The following is a 12,283-nucleotide window of genomic DNA, read 5'->3' on the forward strand; positions in this document are numbered from 1 at the left end:
GCAGCATGCCTATGTTCTGTGTGTGACTGTGGGTGTATCTGCATGCTAAATACTGCGTTGTAGTGTCAGCGGCTGTAACACTGTAATGTAGTGTATCGCATGCAGATACACCCGCAGTCACACACAGAGAACATAGGCATGCCGCATATCATTCGCATCATGTATGAGGACACATCTGTATACCATAAGACTTTTTTTATTGACTTTGGACATTGCTATTAATATTTTGCCTATGGACATTAAGGAGAAATAAGTACTGCTATGCAGCCGTTAAACATTAGATTAGTGATTTATACACTGCCTAACCCCCCCTCTTTTTCCCCCTTTCCTTTATTCTTCTTTATTATTCTATCGTATTCCCCTCCTTTGGTTATAATAAACACAAGTTTAACATTATGTATTAGTCTCTCAATTGCACTTATACACACATCAGTACCAGTACATATAGCTGAGCGCGGATGTCATTGTATATTCATCATTGTCACTTTGACAGAGATTAGGATGAATACTGTGTGCAACTGCAGCTAGCGAACAGTCTTCAAAGTGAGTGCAAGTCCATGCCCTGCCACTTACTGGTGATTGTGCATTGCTTACTGTACATGCTTTAGAGTCCGTGTAAAATCAGGGACTGGGACTCCCTCTCTCCTTCTAGTTTATTCATACGAATCATTCCCAAAAATATAATCTTGTTTTGTAGACCTTGTACAGGTAATGCTAGGTACGCACTATGCAATATTTGGTCCGATCAGCTAATTTTCTACTGGTTGCTCAGATAATTGCACAGTGTGCACTCGGAGCTGATGGTCATTCACCAACCCGTCAGATCGGCTCCCAACATCGGGAGTGCTCCATGACGTATGTTGTTCCTGACAAGCTGATGTCATGCAGCAAATGCAGTGTGTAGAGACATCGTCTGAACACAAACTGCATGTAAAAAACATTACCTCCAGAGATGTATCGCTCATATAGGAACAATCATATTGTAGTGTGTATGCAAGAAATCAAATGTTCTCTGGATCATTTCAGCTGTCAGATTAAAAAAAAAAATTATGGTTCCTTCCTCTTATCATTTAGCTTACAACAGATCATTATACCCTTTTTGAACTGATAAGCCTCAACCATGATCCTGGTCCTGTAAAAAAATGTTTTTGCTCCGCATTTCTCAACATGAATATTTAGTTTGGACAAGTTGATGCACAGCCCATGTATAGACTTTTGTTATATCACAACTTCATCTGCATGATACAAACACTGTGAATCCAGCTGTGAAATGACCCTTTGTGTATTCATCATATTTATACCAAATGCTGTATCATGCGTATTATAAAAAAAAATGTTTCAGACTGTGCTGTAGAAATGAATGTTTGCCGTTTATTCTTCTAGGGCTGTGTCTCCATCCTCTTTTGTCTACGGGGATACAGTGGATGCCTCCAACTTTATTCAGCTCCAGGATCAAGAATGTCACTTCCAGCCTCTCAACTTCACATTTCAGGTTTGCACAGTTTTTTAATCTACTGATATTATTGGCACGCACCATGTTAGAACAGTGTTGTGTTCCATTTGCTTTAGTCACAGGGCCAGATTAACAATGGGGCAGATGGAGTTACAGCTCCAAGCCTCAACATAAAAATAGGCCCTTCATCATGACAGCACAATTACCAGCTTCCTAGCTGGCCTCACAGTCGGCCATATATCATAAGTATTTACATTTTTTTTTGTAGTTGTCCCACAAAATTATGCATTTTGTCTATTTTTTATGTATTTAGGGAGATATTGATGCCTGATAGTGTAGGGGGTGTACACACTAACATGTCTCTAGCCACACCCACACTGCACTGGCTATACCCACTCAGCACTGGCAACACCCACAGAGCCCTGGTCACACCCACACAACACTGGCCACAGCCCTTCTCAGTATAGGCCCTTGAACATTTTCAGCCCCAGGCCCATGTGGTCCTTAATCCGGCCCTGGCTTTAGAACACTAAAGAGCTTGTGTGGAGTTGGGCGCATTTTGCCCCAAAAACGCAAGCGAAAAATGTGGTATAAAAAAAAAAAAAAGCCACATTTTACGAAGGTTGTTTCTTATTATTGTGTATGTCCATATTACATAGGATACAAATTTGCTAGCTATGTATGTACAGATGTGTCCTGATACACCTAGCCTCAATACGCCATGTGTTGTGAGATGCCTGGCATTAGTGAGCCACCGGGTCCTGTGCGACTTTACTTGTGCTGAGCATCTTTTCGCCCAAAAATGTACTGCGACTAAGATGCATCGGGAAATTGCACTGATTCATTTGCTATGCAACACTTGTACATCTGTGTGCGACTGAGTCTGTAAAGAAAGCACAACGGAACTTGGTGTGGAAGAAAGCAGTGGCCGCTGCATCACAGCACTTCCTATACAGACACAGACTCCGCTGCACACAGGTATACAAGTGTTGCATATCAAATGAATCAGTGCAGTCTCCATTTCTGGGCGAAAATGACTCTCGGGGCACTGGACCTGGCACGTTTAGAAGGACTGTTTGGCGTGACTGCAGCAATAGTGTATGAGGACACATCTGTAGCGTTTACCTTGATTACTGTTAGGTACAGATTACCTTAAGGTTGTAAGCAAGTTGACATAGCCGGACAGGAAAGTGGACACAGATGCTTCCAAATCAGAATCAGGCCCTGTATCCTTATTAGGAGATTGTAATTAGTTCCTTTCCTATCCCTTCCCAATATTCCCAGTATCATTTTATTGTCTCTGATGGTCTGTCCACAGAAAGATGGCCTGGAGAGCTGCAGAATGCATTCTTTGGAGTCTCTAGTTACCGAACTTACTGCTTTTTTTCAAATACTTTTTATTAGAAGGATCACAGTAAATAACAAAGACAAAAATAATCAAAATCTCACTTATATAAATAGTTATCAAAAAGACAAGTTCTGTTCCTCACAAAAAAAAAAAAATTGTGATCCATTTATACAGTTTAACACAAATAGTGAAACCTTAAAAACATTCAGCATACACAACAGTGAAATAGGCTGAATAGAGAAAGAAAAGAAACAGAAAAAGGATAAGGAAGAGAAATAAGAAGAAACAGAAGAGAAAAAGGGGAAAGGAGAAGTCCCGGGGTGGGTCTCTAGGCTGAGAATAAATAAGTAACTACATATATACATATACACAGACTGTAAACATACATATGCAAATATAAATGGCTGTTACAGAGCAAAAGGGGAGGGGGCAGATTGCTAAACCAAATTTACAGTTTATTTGAAGAAATGTCAGCTGTGTTTAGTTGTCCTATAAATAAACCAGTGGATTCAAGTGTGGGGTGGTTGGGTTATAGTTCACATAGAAAGAGATGTTGGAATGAGATATCATAATGTGAGATTTGAAAAGTTGGCATTAGTATGGGCTAATTTGCATAGTAGTATATATCTCACACATACACTGTAGAACTCGTTTCCATTTTGAATACAGTAAGGGGATAAGAGAGAAAAGTATTGTCACCAAGACAAAAATATATATTTTGCTCTAAGCAGAGACAGGAATTGCACCATCTCCCAGCCAGTGAACACAGGCAATGCACTGGTTCCTGGTTTCAAACAGTATTGTATTAACACAAGAGATGTAGATACTGTACAGATGTGACCTCATACACTATTGCTACAGTTGTGCTAAACAGCCCTCTCGGCGCACCAAGCCCTGCTAGCAATGAGCGTCTTTTTCATCTGAAAATGTGTCTTAGACGCAATCTGTGTGCGACTGAGCAAGTATCGGTATTCCGGCGTCGGCATTCTGACTGCCGGAATCCCAGCAGTCGGCATTTTGACCGCATCCCAAGTGTCCCATATGAAATTAACCAGTGTAGTCTCATGGTGCTTCTTAGCTGCATCACATTGCAATAAAGACGCATTTTCGGTGAAAAAGACGCTCAGTGCTAGCAGAGTCGCACGGAACCTGGCGACCCACTCACACCCTATGGCGTATTGACACTAGGGCATATATTTACTAAAGTGCGGGTGTTTAGAAGTGGAGTTGTTGCCCATAGCAACCAATCAGATTCTAGCTATTATCTTCTAGAAGGTGCTAGTTAAATAATAAGTAGAATCTGATTGGTTGCTATTGGCAACACCTCCACTTCTAAAAACCCCAAACATTTGTAAATGCACCCCTAGGAGTATGAAGACACATCTGTAATCACTATGAACCCCATTTGCACTGATTTTCAAATTAATTCTCTGAGTTTGTTTATGTTTTAATTAGGGGTGTGCACCGGCCACTTTTCGTGTTTTGTGTTTTGGTTTTGGATCTGGATCTTTCTTCGTGTTTTGGATCTGGATTGGTTTTGCCAAAACCACCCTTCCGTGTTTTGGGTTCTGGGTTTTGTGTTTTGGATCTGTATTTTTTCTTAAAAAAAAAAAAAACTAAAATCACATAAATTGGCCCTTTTTTTGTTACTACGCTATTAATAACCCCAATAACATTAATTTCCACTCATTTCCACTCTATTCTGAACACCTCACACCTCACAATATTGTTTTTAGGCCAAAAGGTTGCACCGAGGTAGCTGGATGACTATGCTAAGCGACACAAGTGGGCGGCACAAACACGTGGCCCATCTAGGAGTGGCACTGCAGTGGCAGACAGGAAGCCAATCAGCGTTATGGTGCCCATTTGCATGTAGCACGAACCCGGGAGATCCGTGCTACATGCATCTGTGTGATTGGCACAGAGCAATGACAGGTCCGTGAGACCCGTCTGTGCTGCTGTGGTAAAAAAAAAAAAAACCTGTGTAAAAAAAGAAAAAAAATGGCGTCCACCCCCCCAAAAAAGAGCAACCAGCGTCGGGCATTAGTAACCCAGTGCTGGGTGTGCTTAAATACAGGGGACAAACGACGTAGGGGTCCCCTGTACTTAAGCACAACCAGCACCGGGCTAGTCAGAACCAGCGCTGGTTGCCAAAATACGGGGGACAAACGACGTAGGGGTCCCCCGTATTCTGCGCAACCAGCTCTGGGCTCTGATCCGGTCCTGGTTCTGGAAATACAGGGGAAAAAAATTAGTAGGGTTCCCCTGTATGTTCCAGAACCAGCACTGGACTTTTTCTAGCGGGGGGCTGATGCCACAGCCAGGGGAGCCCTTTCACCGGGCCCCCCAGCCGCAGCATCAGCCCTGACCGCTAGTCAGCCCAGGCCGGGGATCCCTGGAGAGCTGGGGACCCCCCCAATAAAGGGGTCACCCTCTCCAGGGCACCCCAGGCCCAGGCTGATAGCCCGGGGCTATCCCCGCCACCCCTGGTGGCGGTGGGTGGCGGGTTGATTGTGTGGTGTGGTGTAAATAAAGAATATCAAACATTGTCTTTACAAGTAGAACTGCGTCCCAGCTAGCCTGCCCCGCATGCTGGTACTTGGAGAACCACAAGTACCAGCATGCAGGGCATTAAGGGCCCACTAGTATCTGTAGTTCACCTGTAAAAAAATGTTTAAAAAAAACACAGGACACACACACCGTGACAGTATAAGTTTATTAAACATACATACACACACACATGTACACATACTCACCTATGTAACCCTGTAGCATCGGTCCACTTGTCCGGTAAAGTATCCATAGGGGACCTGTGAAAAAAAACATACTCACCATCTCCTATGCGAGGTTCTGTCCTCTTCGTTCCAAAGTAGGCATCCCCAAACTTGGCAAAAAAAAAAAACGAAAACGCGATCCACGAACTTAGTACCGTTCTATAGAACAGTACTTCCCGAATGAGAGCTTAGCGGCGGGGTATCACCATGGAAACCCCGCTGCTAAGCGTTCATTGGCTGAGAGAGGTCATCTCCCGTCTCTCAGCCAATGAACGGCTCCCTCCATTGTAGTCAATGGTGGGAACCGCAGGGTAAACTTTAATAACCTTGCGGCTCCCACCATTGACTACAATGGAGGGAGCCGTTCATTGGCTGAGAGAGACGGGAGATGGCCTCTCTCAGCCAATGAACGCTTAGCAGCGGGGTTTCCATGGTGATACCCCGCCGCTAAGCTCTCATTCGGGAAGTACCGTTCTATAGAACAGTACTAAGTTCGTGGATCGCGTTTTCGTTTTTTGTTTTTGCCAAGTCCGGGGATGCCTACTTTGGAACGAAGAAGACAGAACCTCGCATAGGAGATGGTGAGTATGTTTTTTTTCACAGGTCCCCTATGGATACTTTACCGGACAAGTGGACCAATGCTACAGGGTTACATAGGTGAGTATGTGTACATGTGTGTGTGTATGTATGTTTAATAAACTTATACTGTCACGGTGTGTGTGTCCTGTGTTTTTTTTTTTATTTTTTTACAGGTGAACTACAGATACTAGTGGGCCCTTAATGCCCTGCATGCTGGTACTTGTGGTTCTCCAAGTACCAGCATGCGGGGCAGGCTTGCTGGGACTTGCAGTTCTACTTGTAAAGACAATGTTTGATATTCTTTATTTACACCACACCACACAATCAACCCGCCACCCACCGCCACCAGGGGTGGCGGGGATAGCCCCGGGCTATCAGCCTGGGCCTGGGGTGCCCTGGAGAGGGTGACCCCTTTATTGGGGCGGTCCCCAGCTCTCCAGGGATCCCCGGCCTGGGCTGACTAGCGGTCAGGGCTGATGCTGCGGCTGGGGGGCCCGGTGAAAGGGCTCCCCTGGCTGTGGCATCAGCCCCCCGCTAGAAAAAGTCCAGTTCTGGTTCTGGAACATACAGGGGAACCCTACTAATTTTTTTCCCCTGTATTTCCAGAACCAGGACCGGATCAGAGCCCAGAGCTGGTTGCGCAGAATACGGGGGACCCCTACGTCGTTTGTCCTCCGTATTTTGGCAACCAGCGCTGGTTCTGACTAGCCCGGTGCTGGTTGTGCTTAAGTACAGGGGACCCCTACGTCGTTTGTCCCCTGTATTTAAGCACACCCAGCACTGGGTCACTAATGACCAGGGCTGGTTGCTCTCTTTTGGGGGGGGGGGCACGCCATTTTTTTCTTTTTTTACACAGGTTTTTTTTTTTTTTTTTTTACCACAGCAGCACAGACGGGTCTCACGGACCCGTCAGTGCTCTGTGTCAATGACACAGATGCAAGTAGCACGGATCTCCTGGTCCGTGCGTGCATCTGTGTCATTGAAATACACAGCAGCACAGACGGGTCTCACTGACCTATCTGTGCTCTGTGTCACTGTCAATCACACAGATGCATGTAGCACGGATCTCACGAGTCCGTGCTACATGCAAATGAGCACCATAATGCTGATTGGCTGAGAGCCATGACAGACGGCTCTGTCAGCCAATCAGCACTTTGCCCATTAAAGGCAAAGGCATTTTTTTTTAAAATGGCCGCTCGAGGCAAAACCTCGAGATCCGACAGCAGATCTCGAGGTTTTGCCTCGGGAGAGGGATCCGGGGCAGACGGGGAAATCAGAGCTTGGGCTCGGATCGCCCCGGATCCCCGAAGTTCGGGTGGGTTCGGTTCTCAGGGAACCGAACCCGCTCATCCCTAGTTTTAATGTATGTTTTAAAAATAAATTTAAAAGCTGCATACACACACAACGATTGAGTTAATGAACGATTTTAGTAAACGATTTTCTACCTTGAAAAAAATTAACCAAAATCATTTACTAAAGTTGTTCATTTACTATGTTCATTTAAATGTAATGAACGATTTTTATGAACTACAAACGATTTTTGCATATTAACTTAATGAAAATCGTTCAGTTGACAAGTCTGACTGAACTACAAACGTGAACGCGCATGAACAATAAGCGTTCATCGTTTGACTCAGAAAGTGAACGATTTTTTCAAACGATTATCGTTAAACGATATCGTTTAATGATAATCGTTCAAAAAATCGTTGTGTGTGTATGCACCTAAAGTGTTTAGATTTACTTTTGTTTTTAACAATTTAAATAAAGCTGAACTGGCCATAGTAATGTGGAGCCAGACAAAAAAAAACTAAACTTTCTGTTGAATACCAGTTATCTTCTTATATGTTGTTTTAAATGTATTTATTTATTTGTATGATTATGCCATCACTCCCTAATTAGGAGGTGGCAGATTATCAATATGTCTATTAAATGTTTTTTAACTAAGCCATGTGTAACAATAATTAATTATTTGCTCTAGGGTCGAATTCTTGAACCCCACTTTATAGACCTACACGCCCCATATTAGCGTTGTTAACCATTTCTTTATTTCCTACCTTATTGAGGAGATTAACACCCTCCTTCTAACAGATGCTTATTGATAAGCACCACTCTATTTGTTTCTATTTGTGAATCTAATTAGCTGTGGAGTTTACTCGGCGGCTACTAACCTGCACAGCGCAGGGATATGCTGTTCAATTAAATAACATTTTCCCCACGTGTTAAACCAGGGGATAAGTGCGTGGAAACCCACTGATTCCTTGTAAAGTGCGGAATCATTGGTTTTAATGCAGGTTAACCTCCATACAGGTACTTTTTCTTGCTGACTTTTTCTTGCAGCTCCTGAAGCTGCGAGGAAAAGTCCATCTCTGGGAAATGATGTGCAAGGTTAACCCCGCTAATTTATTTATTTATTTATGAACAATTTCTTATATACCGCAACATATTCTGTTGCGCTTCACAATTGTAAACATTAATAGAACAAAACTGGGTAATAACAGACAGATATATAGGTAGGAAGGCCCTGCTCGCAAGCTTACAATCTATATTTGAACTGCTGGCTGTGGGGTAAAATTGGATTCCCCCCAGTGTATTCACGAGCCCATGTTTACTCAGAAGAATAGATATAATATAATTTTATTATAGTGCTTTGGAATTAATTTTCAGTTAATTTAAGTACATTTTTAATAGAGGAAATAAATGTATTGGCCTAGAAGCATGTGCCATGTCGGCCATCATAGTTATAATGTTTAAGGTTAAATTGCTTTCTAACATTTGCTGCGATCTTTAAGGGATCGTCAAGCTTCAGGTTACTATGATTTGTTGGCCTGGACATTGCTTTATGTTTCTGGCTTGCTTCCTCCAGTGCTTTGTAATTCTACCATAAAATAAACAGTTGTTCTTCTTTATAAAAAAAGATGTGTCTTAAAAGCACAGAAGGAATACAGTCCAAATAATGATAATATAATAAAAGTAACTGGAGAGTATTCATTTTTAGTCAACAATTTCCTAATAAAACATTTCTCCTATATATTGTATAGCAAATGGGTAGTGTAGAGAACCAACACGAACCCCTCTATTAGCTATATGTAGGGGGGATGTTTGCTAGGACGGGGCTGTCCACTTCGACAGATACAGATCATTATATTATAAACTTAATTAAAACAATGAAGAATAGTCACAGTACCATAAAGCGGGATGTAGTCGGCATCCCGGTGTGCGGGATGCCAACGGTCACAATACCGGCGCCGGAATCCTAACTTCCGGCATCCCGAAGGTAAGTATCAGGGGTTTAAGGGGAGGGTTAGGTTTAGGGTTAGACACTAGCCTTTCTACACTTTGTCACATTCTTGCCCCACTGATTATGTGATATTTTGTAATTGAATTGGTTAATAATGATGTCATATTGCTCCTGTAGCACATATATGTATATATTTATCCCTGTCCATATTGCACTTTGCCAGATTTAACGTATGCTGCGGTAGCATCTTTCGACTAATCACAATTATGGACATACTGTAAATTCCACTAGCAACTTAGACAAGACAATAGGCCAAACTTGATGGGTACGGGATGCCAGCATGTCAGAATCCTGATGCCGGGCATCCCAACAGGGTTAGATTACCAACACTTTGTCGCTCGGTATCTTAACCCTCCACCTCTCCCTACACTAACCCTAACCCTCCCACCCTGGTGCTTAACCCTAACCTCCTCCCCTAGTGCCAAAAACCTCGCCCTCTCTGCACCCTAAATGTAACCCTCCCCCCTTAGTGCCTAACCCTCCCCCTAGTGCCTAAGCCCTAACGCTAACCCTCCCCCCAACCCCACTACTTACCTTCAGGATACCGGCGGTCTGGATGCCAGCTCCTTGATTCTGACAGGTGCCAGAATTCTGGTACCGGCATTCTGACCGCCAATATCCCCTCCGTCTGCATTTTAATTGCAAACAGTCACCCAAATTACATTGCTCTTTGGTATTATACTTCTGCATGAACAACAACTACTTGCTCTGCAATCTGATATAAAATTGAGCTCATTATTAGAAATTAATGTTGTATTGCTTTATACAGAACATCAGGGTTGTCTCCTTTTACTTTTTAAAAACATCTCATATTTATACTGGCACCACCAAAGTGACAGAGTTGACACTCCAGTGGTCAGAATCTTTATTCTGGAATCTTACCACTGAAAGTGATATATACCACACATGAGAACACACAAAGGGCCTGATTCTGACACAGCGCTCCACATGCAGCTGCACCTAAGGAATTCTAGGAGACTACACATGTGCAGGAACAAACATGGCGATTCTGAGTCGGCCGGATCTCGGTCCTTCCCCTCTATGTATTAAATATTTGATTCTGGGTGTCAATTGAGCGGCAACTTGAGAACCATCTTGTGGGGTGTTGTGAGCATGTATTCAAAGTTACATCCTATTCCGAGCAGTATGTACACTAAGGGGATGCTTTTTTCAGATGATCTTTTGCACCAGGCATTGGATAGATGTAAGTCTTGATACTAGTGATGACAACTGTGTAAGACATGTGTAAAGTGACCTTAGCATTCTATTAGCACAATATCAGTGTTCTCAGGGCCTGATTCAGCTGCTGATCACAGATTCCCGATGGTCTGGAATCTGTGCAGGCACCTGACCCATTCTGTGCACGTGCAGGACAGGTTTGCGATCCTGCACGCAGACTGTCATTGATTGACGGTCTGCTGCCGTTTGTGGGCGGGGAGGGGGCATGTCACCGCCGTTGGGTGGGAGGGAAGAGGCCAGGATCTCCATTGGCTGATAGCCGGATAATGTTTCTGCAGATTATCCAATGCTGCGTTCAACGCAGCTCGGATAAGTAATGCATGCTGGAGGTGTGACGCCTCCTGCTGCATTACTGTAACTGCAAGGACAGAATTGCAAAGCTGTTTGCGCACAGCTTTGCAATTCCGTCCTAAGCTGAATCAGGCCCCCAATGCGTTCGCTTATGGAGCAGTGAGCAGTGTGCTTCTTATAATCAGGCCCAGAATTAGGACATAAGCATTGGAATAGACCTATAATCCTTTCTGTTGTCCCTCATTTCTAATTAAATCAGTGAATTTTCATTTCTGTTGCCTTATGACAAATAGTTTGATAGGAGGGGGTTGGATCTATTATTAGCAATTTCATTAGAACTGTTTTGTTTGATTGACTGCAGACTCTGGGATGTTATGTTAGATTGGTATGCCAAGCATTCTGATATGTTTTACATCATTGCTATTCAAAACCATATGTGCAATATGCTTCGTTCCAACCAATAAACATGACATTCACAACTGACCTATTTGTTTGTTTGTTTTTAATTAAATAAACAAATCAATCACACAAATTGGTTCCTACATAACTTTAAAAGATTACTAATGGTTTTTCAGTAGTCACATTACATATAAAAATCATGTACATGTAACTTTGGAGAAATTCAAAAAGTTATGAAGTTCCCTTTTCCATGAATGGAGATTTAGCCACTTACTGAGATCAGCAATAACTACATGGCTGTTTCCACGAAGGAAATAAAATATTAAAAAAGTATATGTTCTCTAGCCAGTAAAAAAACAATATCCTTGTGGTATTCTTTATGATTAAATACACATAAAGGCATGGCTATAGATTATTCCTCATTTAAAATTATGTGTGCTTATTATTTTCAGGTTTACAATGCTGGACCAAGTACACTGCCCGGATCTTCTATCAGAATGTTATTTCCTAATCGCCTCTCTGCTTCTGGAGCTGAAATGTTTCTCATCCAGGACATTATGGTGAGTGCGTTACAAAAAATGAGTGGGCTTTTTTTCCCGTGTTTTCTGGTGTATATACTGTAGCTGCAAACATACCTAAAATAACTAGAACAAACTCTTCTAATATAATGCATTTTGGGGACTCCTGCTATTGTGCTATTGTAAAAAGCAGCTGGCTGGTACTGTAAGTACATGGCTGTTGACTCCCCAGGAGACTATTCCACTATTGACAGTCCTGAGGAAGAAGAGGATTAACCCCCTTTCCTTCTTCCCTTCTCTCTATAAGTGACTGTGTTCAGCTAAGATTTGGGACTGTGACTCCCATCCCACAACCCTTTTTACTTGCTTTATATTTTGTTGATG

The 12,283-nt window shown here is 42.8% G+C and overlaps 1 protein-coding gene across 1 annotated transcript in view; it reads left to right on the forward strand.

Moving 5' to 3' along the window:
* The window catches only part of ITGA9 (integrin subunit alpha 9), a 512,195-nt gene that overhangs the window by 428,216 nt on the left and 71,696 nt on the right, over window positions 1–12,283 (forward strand). Inside the window, exons 22-23 of the mRNA XM_088464409.1 lie at window positions 1,384–1,492; window positions 11,834–11,941. Of these exons, the coding sequence (XP_088320535.1) occupies window positions 1,384–1,492; window positions 11,834–11,941 (217 nt within the window). The remainder of the gene's footprint in view (window positions 1–1,383; window positions 1,493–11,833; window positions 11,942–12,283) is intronic.

The sequence above is a fragment of the Taudactylus pleione genome, unplaced genomic scaffold (assembly GCF_031769625.1).
Source record: "Taudactylus pleione unplaced genomic scaffold, aTauple2 ptg000054l, whole genome shotgun sequence".
Lineage (NCBI taxonomy): Eukaryota > Metazoa > Chordata > Amphibia > Anura > Myobatrachidae > Taudactylus > Taudactylus pleione.